Source organism: Balaenoptera physalus (assembly GCF_965194825.1).
Source record: "Balaenoptera physalus genome assembly, chromosome: 2".
Lineage (NCBI taxonomy): Eukaryota > Metazoa > Chordata > Mammalia > Artiodactyla > Balaenopteridae > Balaenoptera > Balaenoptera physalus.
The window spans coordinates 140,856,263-140,874,586 of NC_138883.1; the positions used below are offsets into that span (position 1 = coordinate 140,856,263).

General features: G+C 55.7%; 1 protein-coding gene across 5 annotated transcripts in view; it reads right to left on the bottom strand.

The window, feature by feature from the left end:
• NTRK3 (neurotrophic receptor tyrosine kinase 3) overlaps nucleotides 1-18,008 on the bottom strand; it is a 391,080-nt gene extending 373,072 nt beyond the window's left edge. For all 5 annotated transcript variants that reach the window (XM_082450914.1, XM_082450913.1, XM_082450917.1 and 2 more), the window contains exon 1: nucleotides 17,122-18,008. In XM_082450914.1, coding sequence (XP_082307040.1) covers nucleotides 17,122-17,369 — 248 coding nt within the window. In that variant the 5' untranslated portion in view covers nucleotides 17,370-18,008. The remainder of the gene's footprint in view (nucleotides 1-17,121) is intronic.
• Between the last annotated feature and the right edge of the window lie 316 nt (nucleotides 18,009-18,324).

Consider the following 18,324-nt stretch of genomic DNA (forward strand, 5'->3'; position numbering starts at 1 on the left):
GATCATGGGAGGCAAGCCTCCAGAGAGATGTTGCAGCCACAACACGATCACCGAAGGCTGAATTTTACCCCGGGACCAGTTAGGACCCAACTAAGTTTCTTGAGCTGCAGTTACCGAATTATGACCCTGCCACCCAAATAGTTTTTTAAAATCAACTTTGAGTCTTGGAGGGCATTCTAAAAAACAGCTGTGCTTTCATTTCTCAACTGCATATCAGATGACATAGGTCAGAGCACGTTCGGTCAAGTGCAGCCCTGTGGGGAAAGGTTAGCGGGGGCCAAGGTCAGGACGGAGCCAGGCATCTTTTTGGGGGGTGCAGAGAGAAGAGATAAAAGGGAAATGGAGAGAGAACTCAGCACCTGGGCGAGCGCTGTCAGAACGTGCTGGGGAGCAGGTAGTGTTCTTCAGGAATGGGGGTGTTCAAACGTTTTGTAGCCTGGGAAACTTCATAAACGTCTTACACAGGATACCACACCAGCTGTGACCTCACTTCAGGGAGTAGAGCTGGAAAGCTGCCAACGCGACCGTTGTGCTCGAAGCGCGGCCCCTGGAGCAGCAGCACCTGCCTCACCTGGGTACTCACTAGAAATGGCATCCTCAGGCCCCACCACAAATCTACAAATCGTTGTCAGAAACTCTGGGCTGGGGTCCAGCAATCTGTGCTTTAGCCAGGCCTCCCGATGAAGGGGATGCACGCAAGTAGGAGGACCACCAGGGTCTGATCCCACACCCCTCCCCCCACAGAGGCTCCACCCCCAGAGACATCTTCCTGCAGCCTCAGCGCCCCCCAACCTTCCACCCCGTCCCCAACCACCACGTTACACGTATGAGAGGTCAGAGCCAGAAGAGGCCTCAAAGATCACCTGGTCAGGCCCCTTTTAAAATGTAAGAAAACAGGGCTTCCCTGATCACGCAGTGGTTGAGAATCTGCCTGCCAGTGCAGGGGACACGGGTTCGAGCCCTGGTCTGGGAAGATCCCACATGCCGCGGAGCAACTGGGCCCGTGAGCCACAACTACTGAGCCTGTGCGTCTGGAGCCTGTGCTCTGCAACAAGAGAAGCCGCGACAGTGAGAGGCCCACGCACCGTGATGAAGAGTGGCCCCCGCTTGCCGCAACTAGAGAAAGCCCTCGCACAGAAACGAAGACCCAACACAGCCATAAATAAATAAATAAATAAATAAAAATTTAAAAAAATAAAAAAATTTAAAAAAAAATAAAATGTAAGAAAACGGAGGGTCAGAGATGGCCAGTGCCTTGCCCAGAATCACCCAGTAGGTCGGTGGCAGTGACAGGACAGACCCCACAGGTCACTCCCTCCTGCCCTGGTGTCCTCACTTAGAGGACATTCTCAGGATGTGGCCAAAAATACCTGTGCCCACGAAATTCAGGGATGCCAAACCCCACTGGGTCCCAGGACCCCTTCTGCCCCCCCCTCCTTCTCACTATCAGTGTCAAAAACAGAATAGCACAGAACCCGTTGTGCCCTGTGGGAGCTGTGGGAGGGCGCTGGACCCAGGACTAAAAGCAGAGACGAGAGGTTGCAGGGCGGGGGGCAGGAACTGAGAGCATCTATGACACGGGGCGGGGGCATGAGCAGGGGCTCTGGAGCAGACCTGCTGATTCAAACCCCATGTCTGCCACTTCCTGGTTGCGTGACCCAGGACAAGTGCCGTAGCCTCTATGTGCTCGGTTTCCCCACCATTAACATGAGGATGCTAATGGTCCCTGCCTCATCGGGTTGTGCTGAGAATGCAAGATGGTTAAAATCAGTCTGTCCTATATAAAAGAGGATGTATATGTGTGTATAACTGAGTCACTCTGCTGTACAGCAGAAATTAACACAACATTGTAAATCAACTCTACTGCAATAAAAAATAAATTTAAAAAAATAAGACTGTTCTGAGAACAGCACGTGGGACCCGGTCACAGCACAGCGTCTGTTGTCCCCATGATGGGTTAAGGTTCCCTAGAAGATTCCTTCAGCAGCTGCTCCACTGAAGGCAAAGCCAAGGCGCACAGAGGCGTGGGAGCCATGAGAACAAGGTGCCCGGCAGTCCGGGCAGGTGCATGCACTGTCCCCAAGCTGGGTTCTGCGGTGGGTCTGCGAGATATGCTGGTTGAAATCAGCCCCTCCTATTAGCAGGTCTCTATGGAGTCCCTGTGAAGTGCTGGCTGCCAGATAAAACACAGTCTCTGCCTCTGACACACCGCACAGAGAGAAAACAAAAACATCCAGGAGGCTGACGCCACCTGGGGCATGTGGCTGCAGCCCCAGGGAGTCTCCCCTGGACTAAGATGCTGGCGGAGCTACCCTCTCTGGCCAGCGACCCACCCGGGCAGGTGAGGACAGGTACCTGGGAAGGTAGCAGAGTGGAGCCTCAAGGCCAGGTGCCTGATCAGAGCCCAGGTAACAGGCAAGTCGCCTGGGTGGGGACACAGCTTGCGGCCCAGGACTGCGGGAGGTGGGATGGGAAGCAGGGAAGAGTGACCAGTCATTTCCATGGAGACAGGACGTGACCCTGGACAGTGACGCCTGCATGAGGGTCAGGGACGGATGAGGTTGCTCCTCCTCCACCATGGCTGCCCCAGGTCCCAGGGCGCTGCTCTGAACTAAAAAGAGGGAGGGTAGGCCTGTCTCGGTCGCAGCCAGGGCAGGGGCAGGCCCCCAGCGGGCTAGACAGAGGGTCTGCTGGGTGCTGGGAGAGGGAAGCCGGGCCCAGCCCTGGACCAGCACGTGCAGCCAGTCTTTGCTTGCCCGCCCAGGCGCTCACCCCCCCATCACATGGCGGAGGAAGGCTGACCCCCCGGCCCAAGTCACCCTCTGACGGAACTTTCTCCCAGGAGCTTGGCCTGGGGGACCCAGGGAATCTGGCTGCACCTTCAGCACCCCAGCCCGCCTCCCGCACAGCCTGGAGGTAGATTCCAGGTGGCAAAAGAAAGGGGCTTGACCTTACACGTCCTGTAACTATGGGGAGAACACAGATCTGTCTGTCCGGCTGGCTGATGTTTTCCCAGCTCTCACCAAAGGGGCCGGCCCAACAGAGGCTCTCAAATAAACATGCTGAATAAATGCAGAAATAGGGAAATGAGCGAGGGCCTTGAAGAGACTCGGTGACATCTTCTGGAACCTGGAACCCGCTGTTCCTTGGGTTTCTCCCTCCCCGTCTCACTGCTCCCTCCTCCGGGCTGCCCGGGGTCACCTTCCCCATAAGGCACTGGCCCCCAAATCTTTGTCTCTTACAATTGGAAAGTGACAGGAGAAGAAACACAATCGTCCTCTCTCGCCTTCGATATGCTGCATCTGCTAAGGTACCACGGGGCCTCTGTGGACCAGCAGCAGGACGGTGAGTCAAGGTCACGGCCGGCCAGGACCACACCCTGACAACCAGCTCTACTGTTTCCAATCAGACGAACTCGAAAGCAGGTAAATCTAGAATTTTTAAATCTCCATTTAGAAAAAACTGCACCCTCTCCTCCTCAGGGAAGCCCTATTTTCATATCTATACATTTTTCTTTCAATTTCCCATTAGATACATTTTCTAAAATTCTGTCCCTGCTTCTCTTGAGACGGCCCTTCCAGCTGTAGATCTCTCGGCTAATAATACTGGCCACCCCGACTCGACTCTAAACTCCAAGAAGGAGGGAGGGACCATGGCCTTTTATTTTTGCAGCATCGTGTCCCAAGGATTAGCACCATCCCTAGCACACGGCTGGAGCCAAGAGCTGGGACAGAAGAGGGCTGACCCCCCTCCTCTCCCTGTCCTGCAGAGAGAAGGACCCGGCCAGCCCAGCTAGCGCCTCTGGCCACCCTTCCCCAATAGTCCAGATGCTGGGACAGGCCTGGACAGGCAGTGAGGCGGGCGGCCAGATGCAGCTCAGCATCCACGGTGGGGGGAACACACCGCCAGCTTCAGGCCCCCGTTAGCAGTCTGTTACACACTTGGAAGACAATCCTTTGAAAACAAATGGAATACAAGGCCTCCCCTTCAACTCCTGCCCCAGGGACAGAAGCCGGGGGCCCCCAGAAGACACAGGGCCCTCCCATGAAGGAGGGAACACTTCAGCCATAGGCCACATGCCCTAGGAGCCAGGCACTTCTTTCCACGCCCTCCCCTTCACTGCCAGGGGCTTCGAAGGGCCCTAGCTCCCTCCAAGGGCCTCAAAGACAAGGTTTCTTCCAAGGGTATAGAACTACACCCCTCCTCCACGCCCCTCCCCCTTCCGCATCTATCATGCTATTTCCCACTTGGTGTCTTATAGCCACACTTGTTAAAATGACTGCCACTTAAGAGGTGGCAAGGAGTCAGAAACATAATCTGGAGCAAAACTGATATTAAATAACTTCCTGAGCCTGGCACGTCTGCCAAGGTCCCCTCCTGGATCTCAGGTGGATCCTAAAGAAGCTACAGAAGATAAGGAGCCAGAGGCACCCCAATTCCAGCCCCAGAGCCACGCCTCTGCTGCGGGAAGGCCCCTCCCTTCTCTGGGCTGGAGTTTCTGCACCAGTAGAGCCTAAAGTAATTCCTTCCTATGTGATCCCACACCCCCAAACACACACACACACACACACACACACACACACACACACACACACACACACACACACACGCACACACTGAGTAAAGGATATGAAATGATGTCTGACACTCAAATCTAAGCTGGAAGAGCCCTCCCCGTCGACCAGCCCAACCCTCCCCTCGCCGTTTTCCAGATAAACACACTGAGCCTCAGAGATCTTGAGTCTCATGGCTGAGGCCAACTAGATAGGCTGGGGATTAAAGCATCTCAAGAAGAGTAATACCCAAGGAAAATACCAGAAAGGGTCTGGCTGTTAGATGCCGGGATTGGTTGGCTACAATGAAGTCAGTCAGGTGCACACGTGTGTTCTGCAGCTGTGGCCTCATGCCATTGGCCCAGCAACAAACACTCCCAACGGCCATCATCACACTCGTGTCCTCAGAGAATCATCTCTAGCTGCTCACATTTGAAGGGGAGAGAAATACAGCTGACGGATCCTCTGAAGCCTGACACCGAGTCAGTCTCATCTGCCTCAGCAATGCCCACCATGGCCACCCCACCAGATCAGAATACACTGCTGTTCTCCATTCTGGCCACTTGGTGTCACTGCTGCCCCCAACAAACTAGAACTGTAGCGGGCTCCTTGGGAAGTAAAATGATCCTACCAGGCCAACAGGATCCCATACATACCCCCTGCACTGTGTCCTAATTCCATCCTTCCTCCAGAAAGAGACAGATGGTCAATCATGGAGTATCCATCCATCATGTTCCAGACACTTTCCACACATCATATAAACTAATCCTCACAGCAACACCTCCCAACAACACCTGACTTTGCAGGTGAAGAAAATGAGACCCTGAGAAATTAAGCAATTTACTCAAAGTTCAAACAAAACAAGCAAGGAGGAGGGCAAGAATTGGAACTCGAGTTTGACATCAAATTCCATGACCTTTTCACAACATACTTTAGTCTCCCTTGAGTCATCAGACTCTGTGCTATGGGTTCTGGTTAAATCAAGTTGGTTTGCCATGACCCTCGGAGGTGCTGGGAGAAAACCACGTGCAGCTTTGTTCAAAGGCACAATCATAATAGGGAGGATAAATAGCACCTCCTTTCCTGCAGAAATCATGGTCTAGTGCCCTCTTGTGGCTGATCATAGAACTGGAATGAATGCGCATGGGAGGCTCTTAAGGGTGGATTGGAGGGACTGAGTGGTCACCCCCTTCCCACTGGACTCGTCCATTCTTTCTCCCAGGGCTGGTCCTGGAGCCCCAACTGTAGCTGACAGTCCTAGTCAATTACAATAGCCGGAAGAGAATCATCCAGTGAGTGGGAAGCTACATAGAGCAAGAAGAGCAGTAAAACCACATGGAACAACACCTGCAAGGGGCTAGGTGCTCCTGAGTCACCCTGCATGCAGGTTCCTGGCATCCCAACTCCCAAGGCTGGGGAGGGGGGGAGGCGGGCAGCAGGAAGGCTCTGCCTGGACACTACCACTTGGTTTCCCAACTGAGGCTATCAGTAACAACCATTACAATCTCCCTGTTCTTGGGCAGACATGTGCCTCAGCCACTTTGTCACCTTTTCCAAATACACACCATGTTAGTCCTTCTGTTGCCTCCCTGAGCTCTGGCCCTAGGGGAGGTCCTAGCTCCCCTCTCATCCCACTCTTCAAGAACCCAGAAACGCCCCTGCCCTTCACGTCTGAGAGACTCCTATTGTACCATTTGCCAGTTTGGCCTCTGTGTACCCATCATATGCCAGGCACTTACTATAATCTCATTTAATCCTCACAACTACTCTAGGAAGACAGATCTAGTTAGCTCAGTTTTTCAGATGAAGAGACAGAAGCTCAGAGAGGTTAAGTAACTTGCCTAAGCTCACACAGGGTCAGAGCCAGGATTTAAACTGAAGGTTGTCTGGCCAATGAAGCCACTATGCTTCCTATGACACTGAGTTGCCTTTGAGGCAAAAGAACCATTGAAAGTCTTGGGGCCCAGGAATAGTTCTAATGGAAGACCTTGGTTTAAAAGATTAATCTGTCAAGATGTGGAGGATGAGCTGGAAGTAGGAGAGGCTGGACTCAGGAAGAACAGATGAGGGTCATAAAAAGTAACCACACCTGTGGGAATGATGTTCTGGAGAGTGGTAATGAGAAGAGGAAGAAAACGAGAGGGAGAGACAAGCATTAAGACTTTTATACACACAGACAGGAGTGCATGTTCTCATCAAAATCTTAAAATAACCCAGTACTATCAGTATTATTTCTGATGAGGAAATGGAAATCAAAAAAGTATCCAGCCCAGGGTCACACAGCTGGGAAGAGGCAGAGTTGTGAACTCAAGCTTCATTTAGTAGGTGCCATCCATAAGCAAGGTTGTCTACGCAAATGATCTCCAGCCCAGTAGGACAGCCATAAATGTTATGTTCATCCCTGTTCTTCAGGGATCAGCCTCAAAAAAGTATCAGAAATAAGTAGGTGGGAAAAGACTGACCACAACAGAGAGGGTCCCACCTGCAGCCCTGGGTCCAGCAGCCAGGGGATGGCCCTCAGGGCAGAGCTGCAGGCCCCAGATCTGAGAGCTCAGGACCCACTACAAAAGAGGGAGATCCCGTCTCCAAAACTAATAGCTGTGTTAGTGGGACAAGGCTCTTTCATGAACTAACTAGTGCAAAGAACAAGACAGCACCTGCTCAAATACGAGACTGCTTGGAACAGCCAGAGAAGAGCTCAAAGCACGCACAGAAAGGAAACAGTCAAAACTAGCCAGTCCAGGCAGGGTCCAGGACCCTGGTTTGCAAGCCACTTTGATACCCATCAATTTAGATGCGTGTCTCTCAGAACGGAGATGGTCTAGAGAGGTTGAGAGACAGCACCAAGCTCTCACGTCTGGTAAATATCAGGACTCCGTGCTTCCTGAGCAGCTACTTGATGTCTAAGTAATTACCAAGCTTGGCATGGCTGGGGTTGGGGGCAGCGGGGAGAGAGAGGGGAGAGATGCCTCCACACTTGGACCGGCATATCAAATGGCCTGAGGGAGTTCATAAAGCTCCCTTCTCCCATGACACTAACTCTTCAGTGTAGCTGCCGTCTGTCAACTTCTCTGTGTCCCCATCAAGACTTATCTTCCTGGGCAGGAACGACGTCCCGTTCATTCATCTCCATGACCCTCGTGCAGATGCACTGACCCCTCCTGCTGCTGCTGAGACAAACTTGGTGGGAAGGAAAGCACTGCAGCCCACTTCTGGCTTCACCCAGGGCACTCTCCCAGCCGCCTCCTGGGAAGCTCAGGTGCAGGACACTCACATGTCTGGGCTGCAGACATGATGGAGGCAGGACCCCATGATGAGGGCTGCGAGAGGCCCCGCCTAGGGGAGAGCTGATCCCCCTGCTCAGCCCTGGCTCAAGAAAGGCTCTGAAAGCCAGGTCAGCCAGTGCACATCTCACCACACGGGAGCCGCATCCCCAGCTCCCAGGGAAGGCAGCCACCACCAGCCTCGGTCAGTCTCGTGCGCAGCACTGCCCTCTTGTGGTCACCAGGAGTCTAGACGCAGACAATCTTTGTAGGCAGGAAGCCAAAGGCTTCAGGGCTTGTTTACGGGAGACCTCAGTCGTGATGTGCATGGAACACAGAAGAGATGGCAGTTGTGGGTGCGCAAAGACGCCTCCAGATGCACGCACACAGCCCACTTTACCGCGGGAAGCAGCCCAGATTAGGACTGCGCATCTAAGATTGCTCCTTCTCTCTTTGCAGGAGGCTAAGGGCTCCTTTCCCTGCCTCTGTAAGAGCCCAGATCCCTCAGCCCCAGAGCAAACGCTTGCAGAGGGCGGGAGGATGAGAGCCACACCAGCTGGGGAGGCGGCCTCGGAGGCGTTCTGGTCTCACTGTGCCACGAACTCGCTGGGTGATTGAGTCAAGTCCATTCACCTCTCTGGAGCCTTGGGTTCCTTCTCTGTAAAACTGGGTTTGGCCCCAATTATTTCTGAGCCCCTTTCCAGGTCAGATGATTTATGGTTCAAAGTCTTGATCTTTTTCCTAACTCAAAAACACTCTCAGATGTCTAGAAATGTAAATAAGCAACATGGGGTCCTACCGCTTGGGGAGCCCATCGAGTATGTGATCACCTTGATCTGACAGTGACCCTGAGAGGGAGATAAACTCCAATTCCCAGAGGTGATGCCAAATCCCAGAAGGGGAAACCAAGGCCAGAGAGGCTCTAGGATGTGGTGAACTCTTCCAGCCAAGAAGCAGCAAAAGGGGGTGTTTCCACAAATTCCTGCCCTGCAATCGTAGCACTTTGCTGGGTACCCCAGCTCTCTCTGCAGGGACAGCTGTAGCCATCCCCCATGCTCATCCCTATGGAGAGACAGATGGAGCTTCCCTGAGCAAGGGGGGAAGAGAGATGGAGCAAGAGGAAGGGTAGAGAGGAGTAAAGGCTGCTCATTTGAGGAGGAGGCAAGAGAAGGGCCAGGAAGAACTAGAATTCACCCTCCAGGAAAGACGCTCTAAATATCCGCTTCCAGCTCTAGGTGGACACATCAGACATCCCCCTTCTACTCTACATCCAGTGGCAGGCTTGGAACTCCAAAACTCAAGCTGGGAGAAGCCAACCTGCCCTCTATTCTCCCATCCAGGCTCTCACTGGCCACGGGCAATTGGGGACACAGTCCTGCTGACCGTGTCTCAGCCCAGAGTGGAGCTGGCTGGGGCCCAGCCGCCAGCTTCCTGAATACTCGCCAGCCTCAGCTGGCACCTGGTCTCCTGGGGGAGCTGACCTGACCTCAGAAACCAGGACGTCATGGGGTGGTCAAGGAGGCCTGGGAAGAGGGCTTGGTTGGGACGAGCCTCACGCGAGGCTGCTGTTAGGAGCAGGTCAGGAAGACCCCAAGCCTCCCGATCATTAGAGCCTGGCTTTGACAGTGCTGGCCAGGGCTGCTTGGCCAACACCAGACCCACCACTGTCTCATTTGCCTTCCTCTCCAAACCCAGCCAGGGGAATTCTCAGCTAGGGAACTGGAATGTTATAAAATAAAGGATCCTCCTAGACCTTCATGTCTACCCTTTTATTTTATTATTAATTTATCTTGATGGTCATAGATTCGTGAATGTGTGTGTATAACAGTATATATTCACATGCATAAGAATATAGCGAAAGAGTATAGGCAATGGAGCTTAACATTAAATGTCAGACTCCTCTGATTGGCTTCGTGAAATGAAGCAAGTCACATTCCATCTCTGGATTCATTTTCCCCATCTGTAAAATGGGACGAATAATAGTACTTATCTCCTAGGGTTGGTGTGAGGCCGTAATGGGTTATATTACCTCCAAAGTGCTTGGAACAGTGTCTGGAACATAGTAAGTGCTCAGTAAACGCCAGCTGCCATGAGTTATCATGTATCGACAGCTTTCTCTTTACCCGGCATGACACAGGCCACTGACCCTCAGAGTGCTGCTAAAGATAGTTGTTATTATTATCATCTCACTGAGAAGGCAACTGAGGCCCAGAGGAGGGAAGGGGTTTGCCCAAAGCTAGGAAAAGGCCAGGTCTGGAGGACCTACTGGGGACAGGTTCCTCTCCCTGCTGGATGATTCTGTCTGGGGACAGAATCCTGAATCTTCCACCACCCAGACGGGGGACACTTACGATGGGACAAGCCAGATGGGGGGACAGGGGCAGAAGTGAAGTTAGAAAGGACAGGCTCCAAACTGGCTGCGCCTACAGATCCCTGAGCCCTGTGTGTAAACAGAGCTCAGCAGAGACCTCGCCAAGAGCAGTTTTAATTGGCATGGGCTGCAGGCTGCAAAGAGCCCTGGGGCTGCCAGCCTTGCATAGTTGCTGCCTCTGGGGACCCCAGATTTGGAATCATTGCCCCAGAGGGAGACACAGTCGTGGGCGAGGCTCTGGCTTTGACAGAGTGCCCAGAAAGGGCGCCAGAGCCGAGTAGGAGAAGGCGGTGCTGGCACCTGGGCAGGGACGTCCTCCAGCAGCCCGAGGACCCCCAAGTCCCTGCCTCTCTCTGCGCCTCTCCTGGGGCCCTCGCAGGTAAGGTGAGGGAGGAGCTGACTGCAGGGGTCCCTTCCAGCTCTGAATTCCAGGGAGCCCTGCCCTCGGGGGTAGTAGGCAGAAATTTGAGGATCCTCATGGGGGTTCCACTGGGCACTGAGCTTCTGGAGTCTTCATTCCTGATGGTCTGATGTCCAATCCATCAAAGAGGAGCTGCCAGCATGCCCGGCCCCCAGGAGTGTTTGTGTTTCCCAAAGTGGAGGCCAGCAAGGCTCAGGGGATGACAGATGCCTTGAGCTGAGAGCTCAGTTGGTCATCGATAGATCTGGGGGACCGAGTCCAGCCTCCACTCAGGCCACGCTTAGACCCAACCGCCAGGCCCCTCAGCTGCCCTCCACAAGGCCCTCGTGGATGGGCCGCTCCCATAGCGCTGCCCCTTGGGAGAGAAGGAACTTGCTGGATGAAAATAGTCTGCTTCTCCGTTCCCAGCAGCCAGAGGGTGTCCAGCTACAGGGTTAAAGCCGGGGAGAGAATGGAGTCCAGGAAACCAGAGAGGCCATGAAGGGAGCATCAGAGGAGGAGCCTCAAGACCCTTCCAGATCTTTCCTTTTGTGAGACACTCAACCACTGGGATTCAAGTTCTGTTCTTTATTTTGTTTGTTTTGTTAATCGGGACAATGGGGCTAATAATCCCTGCTTAGGTACTTCAAGTAGCTGTGGCAAAAATAAACACAACAGGGACTTCCCTGGTGGCGCAGTGGTTAAGAATCCGCCTGCCAACGCAGGGGACACAGGTTCGAGCCCTGGTCCGGGAAGATCCCACATGCCGCGGAGCAACTAAGCCTGTGTGACACAACTACTGAGCCTGCGCTCTAGAGCCCGCGAGCCACAACTACTGAGCCCGCGTGCCTAGAGCTCGTGCTCCACAACAAAGAGAAGCCACCGCAATGAGAAGCCCTCGCACCGCAACAAAGAGTAGCCCCTGCTCACTGCAACTAGAGAAAGCCTGCGCACAGCAATGAAAACCCAACGCAGCCAAAAATAAATAAATTAATTAATTAATTAAAAAAGTAATAAACACAACAACTGTAAACTGGAGAGCAGGAAGAAATGAATTGGGGGGGGAGGGATTCATGGAGGTGAAGGATGTGCTACAAGGGACAAAGGGCAGGACCCAGAGGGCTACTAGGGACCGTCTTTTGAGAACTGGCCTGGCCCTGGGACTTAGGAATCCTGATCTCCTCTGCCACCCAGGCTGCTCCCTCCTCACATGCCTCTGCCCCCACTCCCAATTCATCAACCCCTCCTGGGAACAGAGCCAAGAAGGGGAGCCAGGGGCTTCAGGACCACCTCTCCTACCGTCAACCCGGCTCCCTCTCAAGCCCAGGCCCTTCCAGCCACGACAACATTGGGCACCAAGCTTTTTTGATTATGCATGCTTTAGCAATAAAAATTCATCTCGTAACCCCCAAACACTCCTATTTATTAAATTATATGCTTATACTTCTTCGATTCATATATTAAACATTAAATATTCCCTCTTCTCAACAAGAATAACTTGAAATAGAAGCTCTAAGGTTTTCTTCTCACACCCAGCAGAGGCCCTGCTCTGGCAATGAGCTGAAGCTCTGCAGAAGGACGTCTCCCTGCCTTGAGCTCACGGTACAGGGGGGGCAAGGGCACGAGCCACGAAGCTGGGTGTCCAGCCTCTAATGAGAGGCTGCAGGCCTCGGCGCATTCTTGCTAGGGGTGGCACTTGGTCTGGGTAGTGGACTCCAAACTGGGTGGCCCAGAGTCCTCTAGAGGTGGGAGGGGAAGAAATGAAGGGAAAATGGCCAGTGGCCAATGGCCAGCGAGGGAGCGCCTGCTGTCTTCCTCTGCGTGGCGCCACAAGGGTCAGCACCAGGCCCCAGGATGGTGCCCTTAGAAGTGGCCTAGCCGAGCCTCCTTGGGGATGTTCCCTGGGCCCCAGGATGGCATATGTCCGAGCTGGAAAGGACACTGCTCCATGGCCTCAATTCACAGTTGAATTTCCAGGCTCAGAAAGACTACAGTCTTCTACCATGGCTCACAGAGGATAAGGGGTAAATCCAGGGGTGGGACTCATGTGTCTCATCCCTTTCTCTAATCCTACCCTGCCAGTGGCCAACTGGAGGCCCCAAAGGGAGGCTGGAGAGGGTGTCTGTGATCCCAGTACAATCCACTGAACGCAGCCCTCGACATGGGGACCCCAGCCCAGGCAGCAGCAGAGATGCCACAATACTGGCAAAGGCCAGCCCAAGGGAGGGCTTTGTCCAGCCCTACAGTCAGAGAGGAGTCAGCCGCCAGGGACAGGTAAGGCAAGGATGGAGAGCTGCCCAGGGGAGCGGGTGTCAGGCCCCTCCCTCTTCACAGCCATTCTTTCCACTTCCGCTTCGCAGGAGAGTGGTCAGCCTCTTGCAGGATGCTCAGCCCTCGGTAGCCAGGCCAAAAACTCTCAGAGCTAGGGTCGGGCTGGGCTGGTTTTACCCAAACCCATCACGTGCTCAGGTCCCCTGGAGCTGCAGAGCTGATGCCCTGGGCTTCCGGGTGTGCCTTGGGAGACTGACCTGGGCTGAGGATTCTGGCTCCAGGGAGGGTCCTCCAGGGAAGGCCTGGAATCCACCCACCAACAGCCTGGCCTCCATACAGAATCTCAGGGCCTCTTCGGTCCAGGGTCCCCAGCTTTTATCCTGGAAGTACTTCTTTCCCCAGGGCTATAACCACTTCCCCTTCTAAATCTCACCTCAAAGGCCCCTCACAACTCTACCTCCCTCCCTCAGGCCTAGCCCCAATGTGGGGGGCTCCTGATTGAACCCCATGATGTTCTTGGGGCCTGGATCACACCCCTGCCTGCAACCCAGCTCTCACTGGTAATTGTCAAGGCTGGCTCTCCCCTTGACCCTTAGAAAGGCTAAGAATCAAGAAGTCAGTACAGCAGCCAAAGCCCCAGATGATCCTTCACCCAGCCAGGGGAGGGCCTGCAGGGAAGACAGGGGAAATCAAGGGACCAGAGTACTGTAAACACCAGGGACCCTGTGGTGGCTCGTGTGGAGACCCAGCTGGCAGCTCAGGGTCCCAGCCAAGAGCCCACGGTCTTCACAAGCCCAGGAACACCCAGCCCAGCGATGCCATCTTCCCCCCTGGATTCTCTTTCTAGCAGTCCAAGGATGTACTATTCCAACCCAAACCAGGCAGGCCTGGCCTAGAGATGCCAGACGGCCCCCCTCCCAGCCACCACCCTTCTGCCTTTGTGACGTCAGAGCCTGGCTGGGTGCGGCCGCACATGGACCCTTCTAGGTAAGGTTACTGTGTATCAAGAGCGCCAATGGCAGAGGGATTGGCCTCCTGAACAGAAAGACGCCAAAAGGGAAGGCACTTTGGGAGGGGCGGAGGTGAGACCCACACTTCTGCCCTGAGGCCTTGCAGCCGATTTCCTCCTGATACTGATGGGGCACCCACCTACCCCATCAGAGGCGCCCTCCGATGGGGACACAGGAGCCACCCAACACGCCACCCCTGAGAGGAAGGACCACAGGGAATCTCTGGTCCCTCTGAAAACTCAGAGGTGATCAGTTCAGCACCTGAGGGAGAGACCTCAGGACTCCACAGCCCCTAGAACAGGAGGGTAGCTGGGTGGCGGTCACCCCAGGTTCCCTTAGCTAGGCCCGCTGGAACTCCAGCTTCTGCCCCAGCCTCTTCCTCGGCCCCCAGAGTCTGCCCAAGCTGCACCCCCAGACACACACCAGCATCAAGAGCTTCAGGCGGATGGAAGGCTGGGGGACCCCTTGATCTCCAAATCTCTGATAGCATCAGAAATCTAAAGAACACATTCCTTTTCAGCAAAGCCCAGGCTTGGACTGAAGCCCCACCTCCCGGTCCCACCAAAGGAAGGCCCCCTCCTTTGCCTGGAGGGCTCCTCTCTGTCCTCAAGCCCCTCCTTCCAGCCCGCCTCCATGGGTAGCCCTGCAGAGTGCGGGACCTGGGTTTTGGGGTCCAACAGACAAAGGTCTAAGCCTGGCTCACTGCTGGGGCTATGTGCCCCCAGGAAAGTTACTTTGCAGCCTGAGCCTCCATCATGAGGTAAGACAGGGATGGTGACACCTGCTTCCCAGGGCGAGCAGGACTCCCCTCCTTCTCTGCTCTGCCTCCAGGCCAGAAGGCTGGGACCTTCCCTAGTTAAGTCAATACCAGTCATAGATATAACAGGGCACTGGGGACAAGATGGGATGAGGAAGGGTCATCCCACCCATGACCTCTGACCCTCCCCCACCTGCCACTCGGCACAGCTCCGGAGGGAATCCAGTTCCCTGGCTCTTGGGTGTTGGGGTGGATTCAAGGAAAGGAGTCCTGACTTCCTGGCAAAGCGTCTGAGTCCTGAAACAAGGATGGAGACACACACAGAGGGACTCCCAATCTACTCCCGGATTACCTCTCCCCAGCTGCCCTTCTGGGGTCCTTCAATGGCAAAGGAGACAAGAAGCCACCCCATCCCCTCCCATCATTACCGTCCCAGCAGCCCCACCTTGGACCCTTTGCCTGGAAGGCTCAACCCAACTCTTCCTTATCAGACTGCTTCCCCTAGCTTTCTTTTCAGAGGGGGGACACCTCTGCGTCGCCATAAAAAGCCTACAGATTGTGACCCTCCCCGCCTCCCACCGGCTTCCTACAGGGACACACATCCTTGGAACAGAGAATAAGCTGGCTGAGGCTCACCAGCTCCCAGAGACCCGCACTGGGCACCTGGGGCACCATCCCTCCAACCCCGGCCCACCCGATCCCCTGAAAATCCCTAGGTCCAGCTCCTGAGCTCCTGGACCCACTGCTAGGCCCCCCCCTCCTGTCCCACACACACCCCTACCCCCAGCCCTCCGTGCATGTCCAAGGCAGAGGTTCCCTGACAATCTCACTCCCACCCTCCTGGCTGCATCCTTGGGGATGCTGGAATGCTGTGGCCTGCAGGTGGGAGAGGCTGCATTGGGTCCATCCTGTTTCTCCTGCCCTCCCCTCCACCCCACCCTTGGCTGTTGATCTTGTCACCCCAGGCCAGCCGGGCTGAAGGCGGTAAGGGGGTGAACGGTCGAGCCAAGATATGGGTCAAGCTTGTCTCCTGGGCCAGGAGTCAGGGACACCTCCTGGGCTGCACACTCCCCTCAAACTGTTCACTGCAAGAACGCGAGCAGAGTCTCCATTAAGCCAAGAGGGCTGGTGGGCTTTGGAGGGAGCAGGACCGCAATTCCTCCAGGCTTTACAGCCCCATCGCCCTGGGGCCGAGGTGAAGGGAGAGCCGATGCCTGGGAGAGCAGCACCCACGGCAGAATCCAGCCCCTCTTGAGTCTCTGCCCAAATGCCTGCCTCAGACCCCAGCCAGGACTTCAGTGCCAGCCCTTTTCAGCATCCCACCCACTTCAGGGGTCTCCAAGGGGTGGGGACCTTGGGGGGAGACAGGTGAGAGCTACCCCCTGAACACTCCCAGTGCCATCCACACCCTTCTCTGGATAGCAGAATGGGATGGGGGTCACCTGGCTGAGGTCAGTGGAAGAAAATCTGGACAGGCTCTCTCTCTCCGCCCGTGCTTCTAACCCCCATCCCTGCCGAAGAAAAATAACCGGGGCGGGTAGGGGGAAGAGCAGGCCACCACAGGTCTCACTCAGACAGGGCAGAACCAAGCAAATGCTAGTCAGAGTTCAATTTTCCAAATAAACGGATCTGCACGATCGTATAAGAAGACCCATCCCCGAAACACGCAAGCCTTCCCTCCTCCCTTCACCATCCTGACTCGGAATTACTGGAACAGTTATCAAAGCTCAAACAGGAACAGGATCTGTAGGCGCCCAGATGCAGATGAGGGTGGGAAAGGGCGGGGGGGGGGTGTCTCGGAAATGCCCAAAATGGGGTTGGAGAGGGCGGGCGAGAAGGAAAGGGAAGAGATAGGCGTCCATGACGGCCTCGACATGTCCAAAGTCTCCCTGCGAGCAGCCAACTCCCAACTTGTTTACTTGACAGCGTGTTTTGCTGTTTCCAAAAGGAAACAGTTAAACCTCTGGGCTGGATCGCGAGCAGTCCCTTAACTGTCACCTTCCCTCCCGGTTAAGCGCTGCCGCCGCCACCGCTGTCGCTGCCGGCACCGCTGCCGGGGAATCGAATCTCGTCTACTTTATTCCACTTGAGCGTGGCCAAACTGTTGCTATTTAGTGGGGGGCAAAGAACCCGATTCGCACCCTCGAAACGAGCCGCAGCGCCTGGGAGCGTGGGCGGGAGCCGGGCCCCGCGTGCCCCAGCCGGCTGGGGTCCTCTCGGGGGAGAGGCACACACACGCATCGCCAGATCACGCCTCGCCAAGGCCGGAGTCACCTGGAATACGCAGCCCGAGAGCATCTCCCGAGCCAGAGCGAGCCTGACGCGCGCCCGGCGGGCGGCGGGCGGCGGGCGGCGGGTAGCGGGCAGCGGGCAGCGGCGAGCTGGGGCGGGCGGAGGGCCAGCGAGCCTGACGCGCGCCCTGCGGGTCGGCGGGCGGGCGAGAGGGAGACGCGGAGCGAGGGGAGAGGCGGGTTGGGGAGCGGCCGCCTGACTTACATGGAAGTGATATTCCTTGAGATGTCCGTGATGTTGATGCTGGCATTCCCATTGCTGTTCCCTGAATCCTGCCCTTCCAGGAGGGGGAAGAGATTCCCATCGTCCGGCCGCCGGCAATTGATGTCAGTCTTGCTGCAGACACAATTTGCAGGGCAAGCCAGCACAGAACCCACATAGTCCAGCCAGACGCTTCCCAGCAAGAAAATCCGCCAGAAACTACACTTGGCTGGGCAAAGAGAGACATCCATCTCCGATCGCTGCTTCTAAAAAAGAGGAGGAGGAGAGGAGAGGGGGGTGGGGTGGGGGGAGTGGGGAGAGCTGGGGGGGAAGGAAACAAAGACGGCGAGGGAGGGGGGAAGGGGGAGGGGGCCCTCTGCCTTTGAAACGCCGTGCGATCAGATGCAAAATCCTTCAGCGTCTGAAACCATCGCGGCCGCCGCCGCCGCCGCCGCTGGGTGGGAGCCGCGGGGAGCGCCTAGTGGCGCGGTCTGCCTGGCATGGTGGCCGGCTCTGCGCTCGCCGGTTCGCCGGGTCCGGGGGCTCGGGAAGCGAGCCGCGCTCTCCGACTCCGAGACTTTGCAGGGTTGCAACAGACGGTGGGGAGGCAAAAAAAGAAAAAGGAAAAAAAAATGGAAAAGGAAAATATGGTGCTAAAGTCACCAAGTCCCACCTACTGGGCAGAATTAAAACGGACACACCTGCAAAATACACACACTCACACACACTCACACATCCACACACCCGGCGCCCGGAGGAGGAGGAGGAGGAAGAAGCGGTCTGAGCTGCAGCAGCCGCCGCGAATGGCTCGCTGCGCGCCTGCAGAAATGTACAAGTGCTCCGAGCCTTACGAAACGCACGGGTTATCCGAGCGTCTTCCTCGGTTCCCTCCCTCTCCCCCTCCCTCCCTCCCCTCCCTCCTCGAAGCCTCCTCCCCCCGTCCCCCGCCCCGGCTGGGAGCGGCAAGAGAGCGGAATCTCCCCCCTCCCTCCCTCTCCCACTCCCCTCCCCACATCCCTCTCTCTCTCCCCGCCCGCCCTCTCCCCTCCTCCTTACCCACCCACTCGCCGGCTCGCGGCTCTCGCCCGCACAGCCACCCGCAGCCGCGCGGCCGTCCGCCCGCCTGCTCCAAGCCTAGCGGCCCGGCGCCCGCTCGCCGCAGCCAAGAGGAAAGCAAGACGGAAGGGAAAAAGTTGCAGTTGGGAT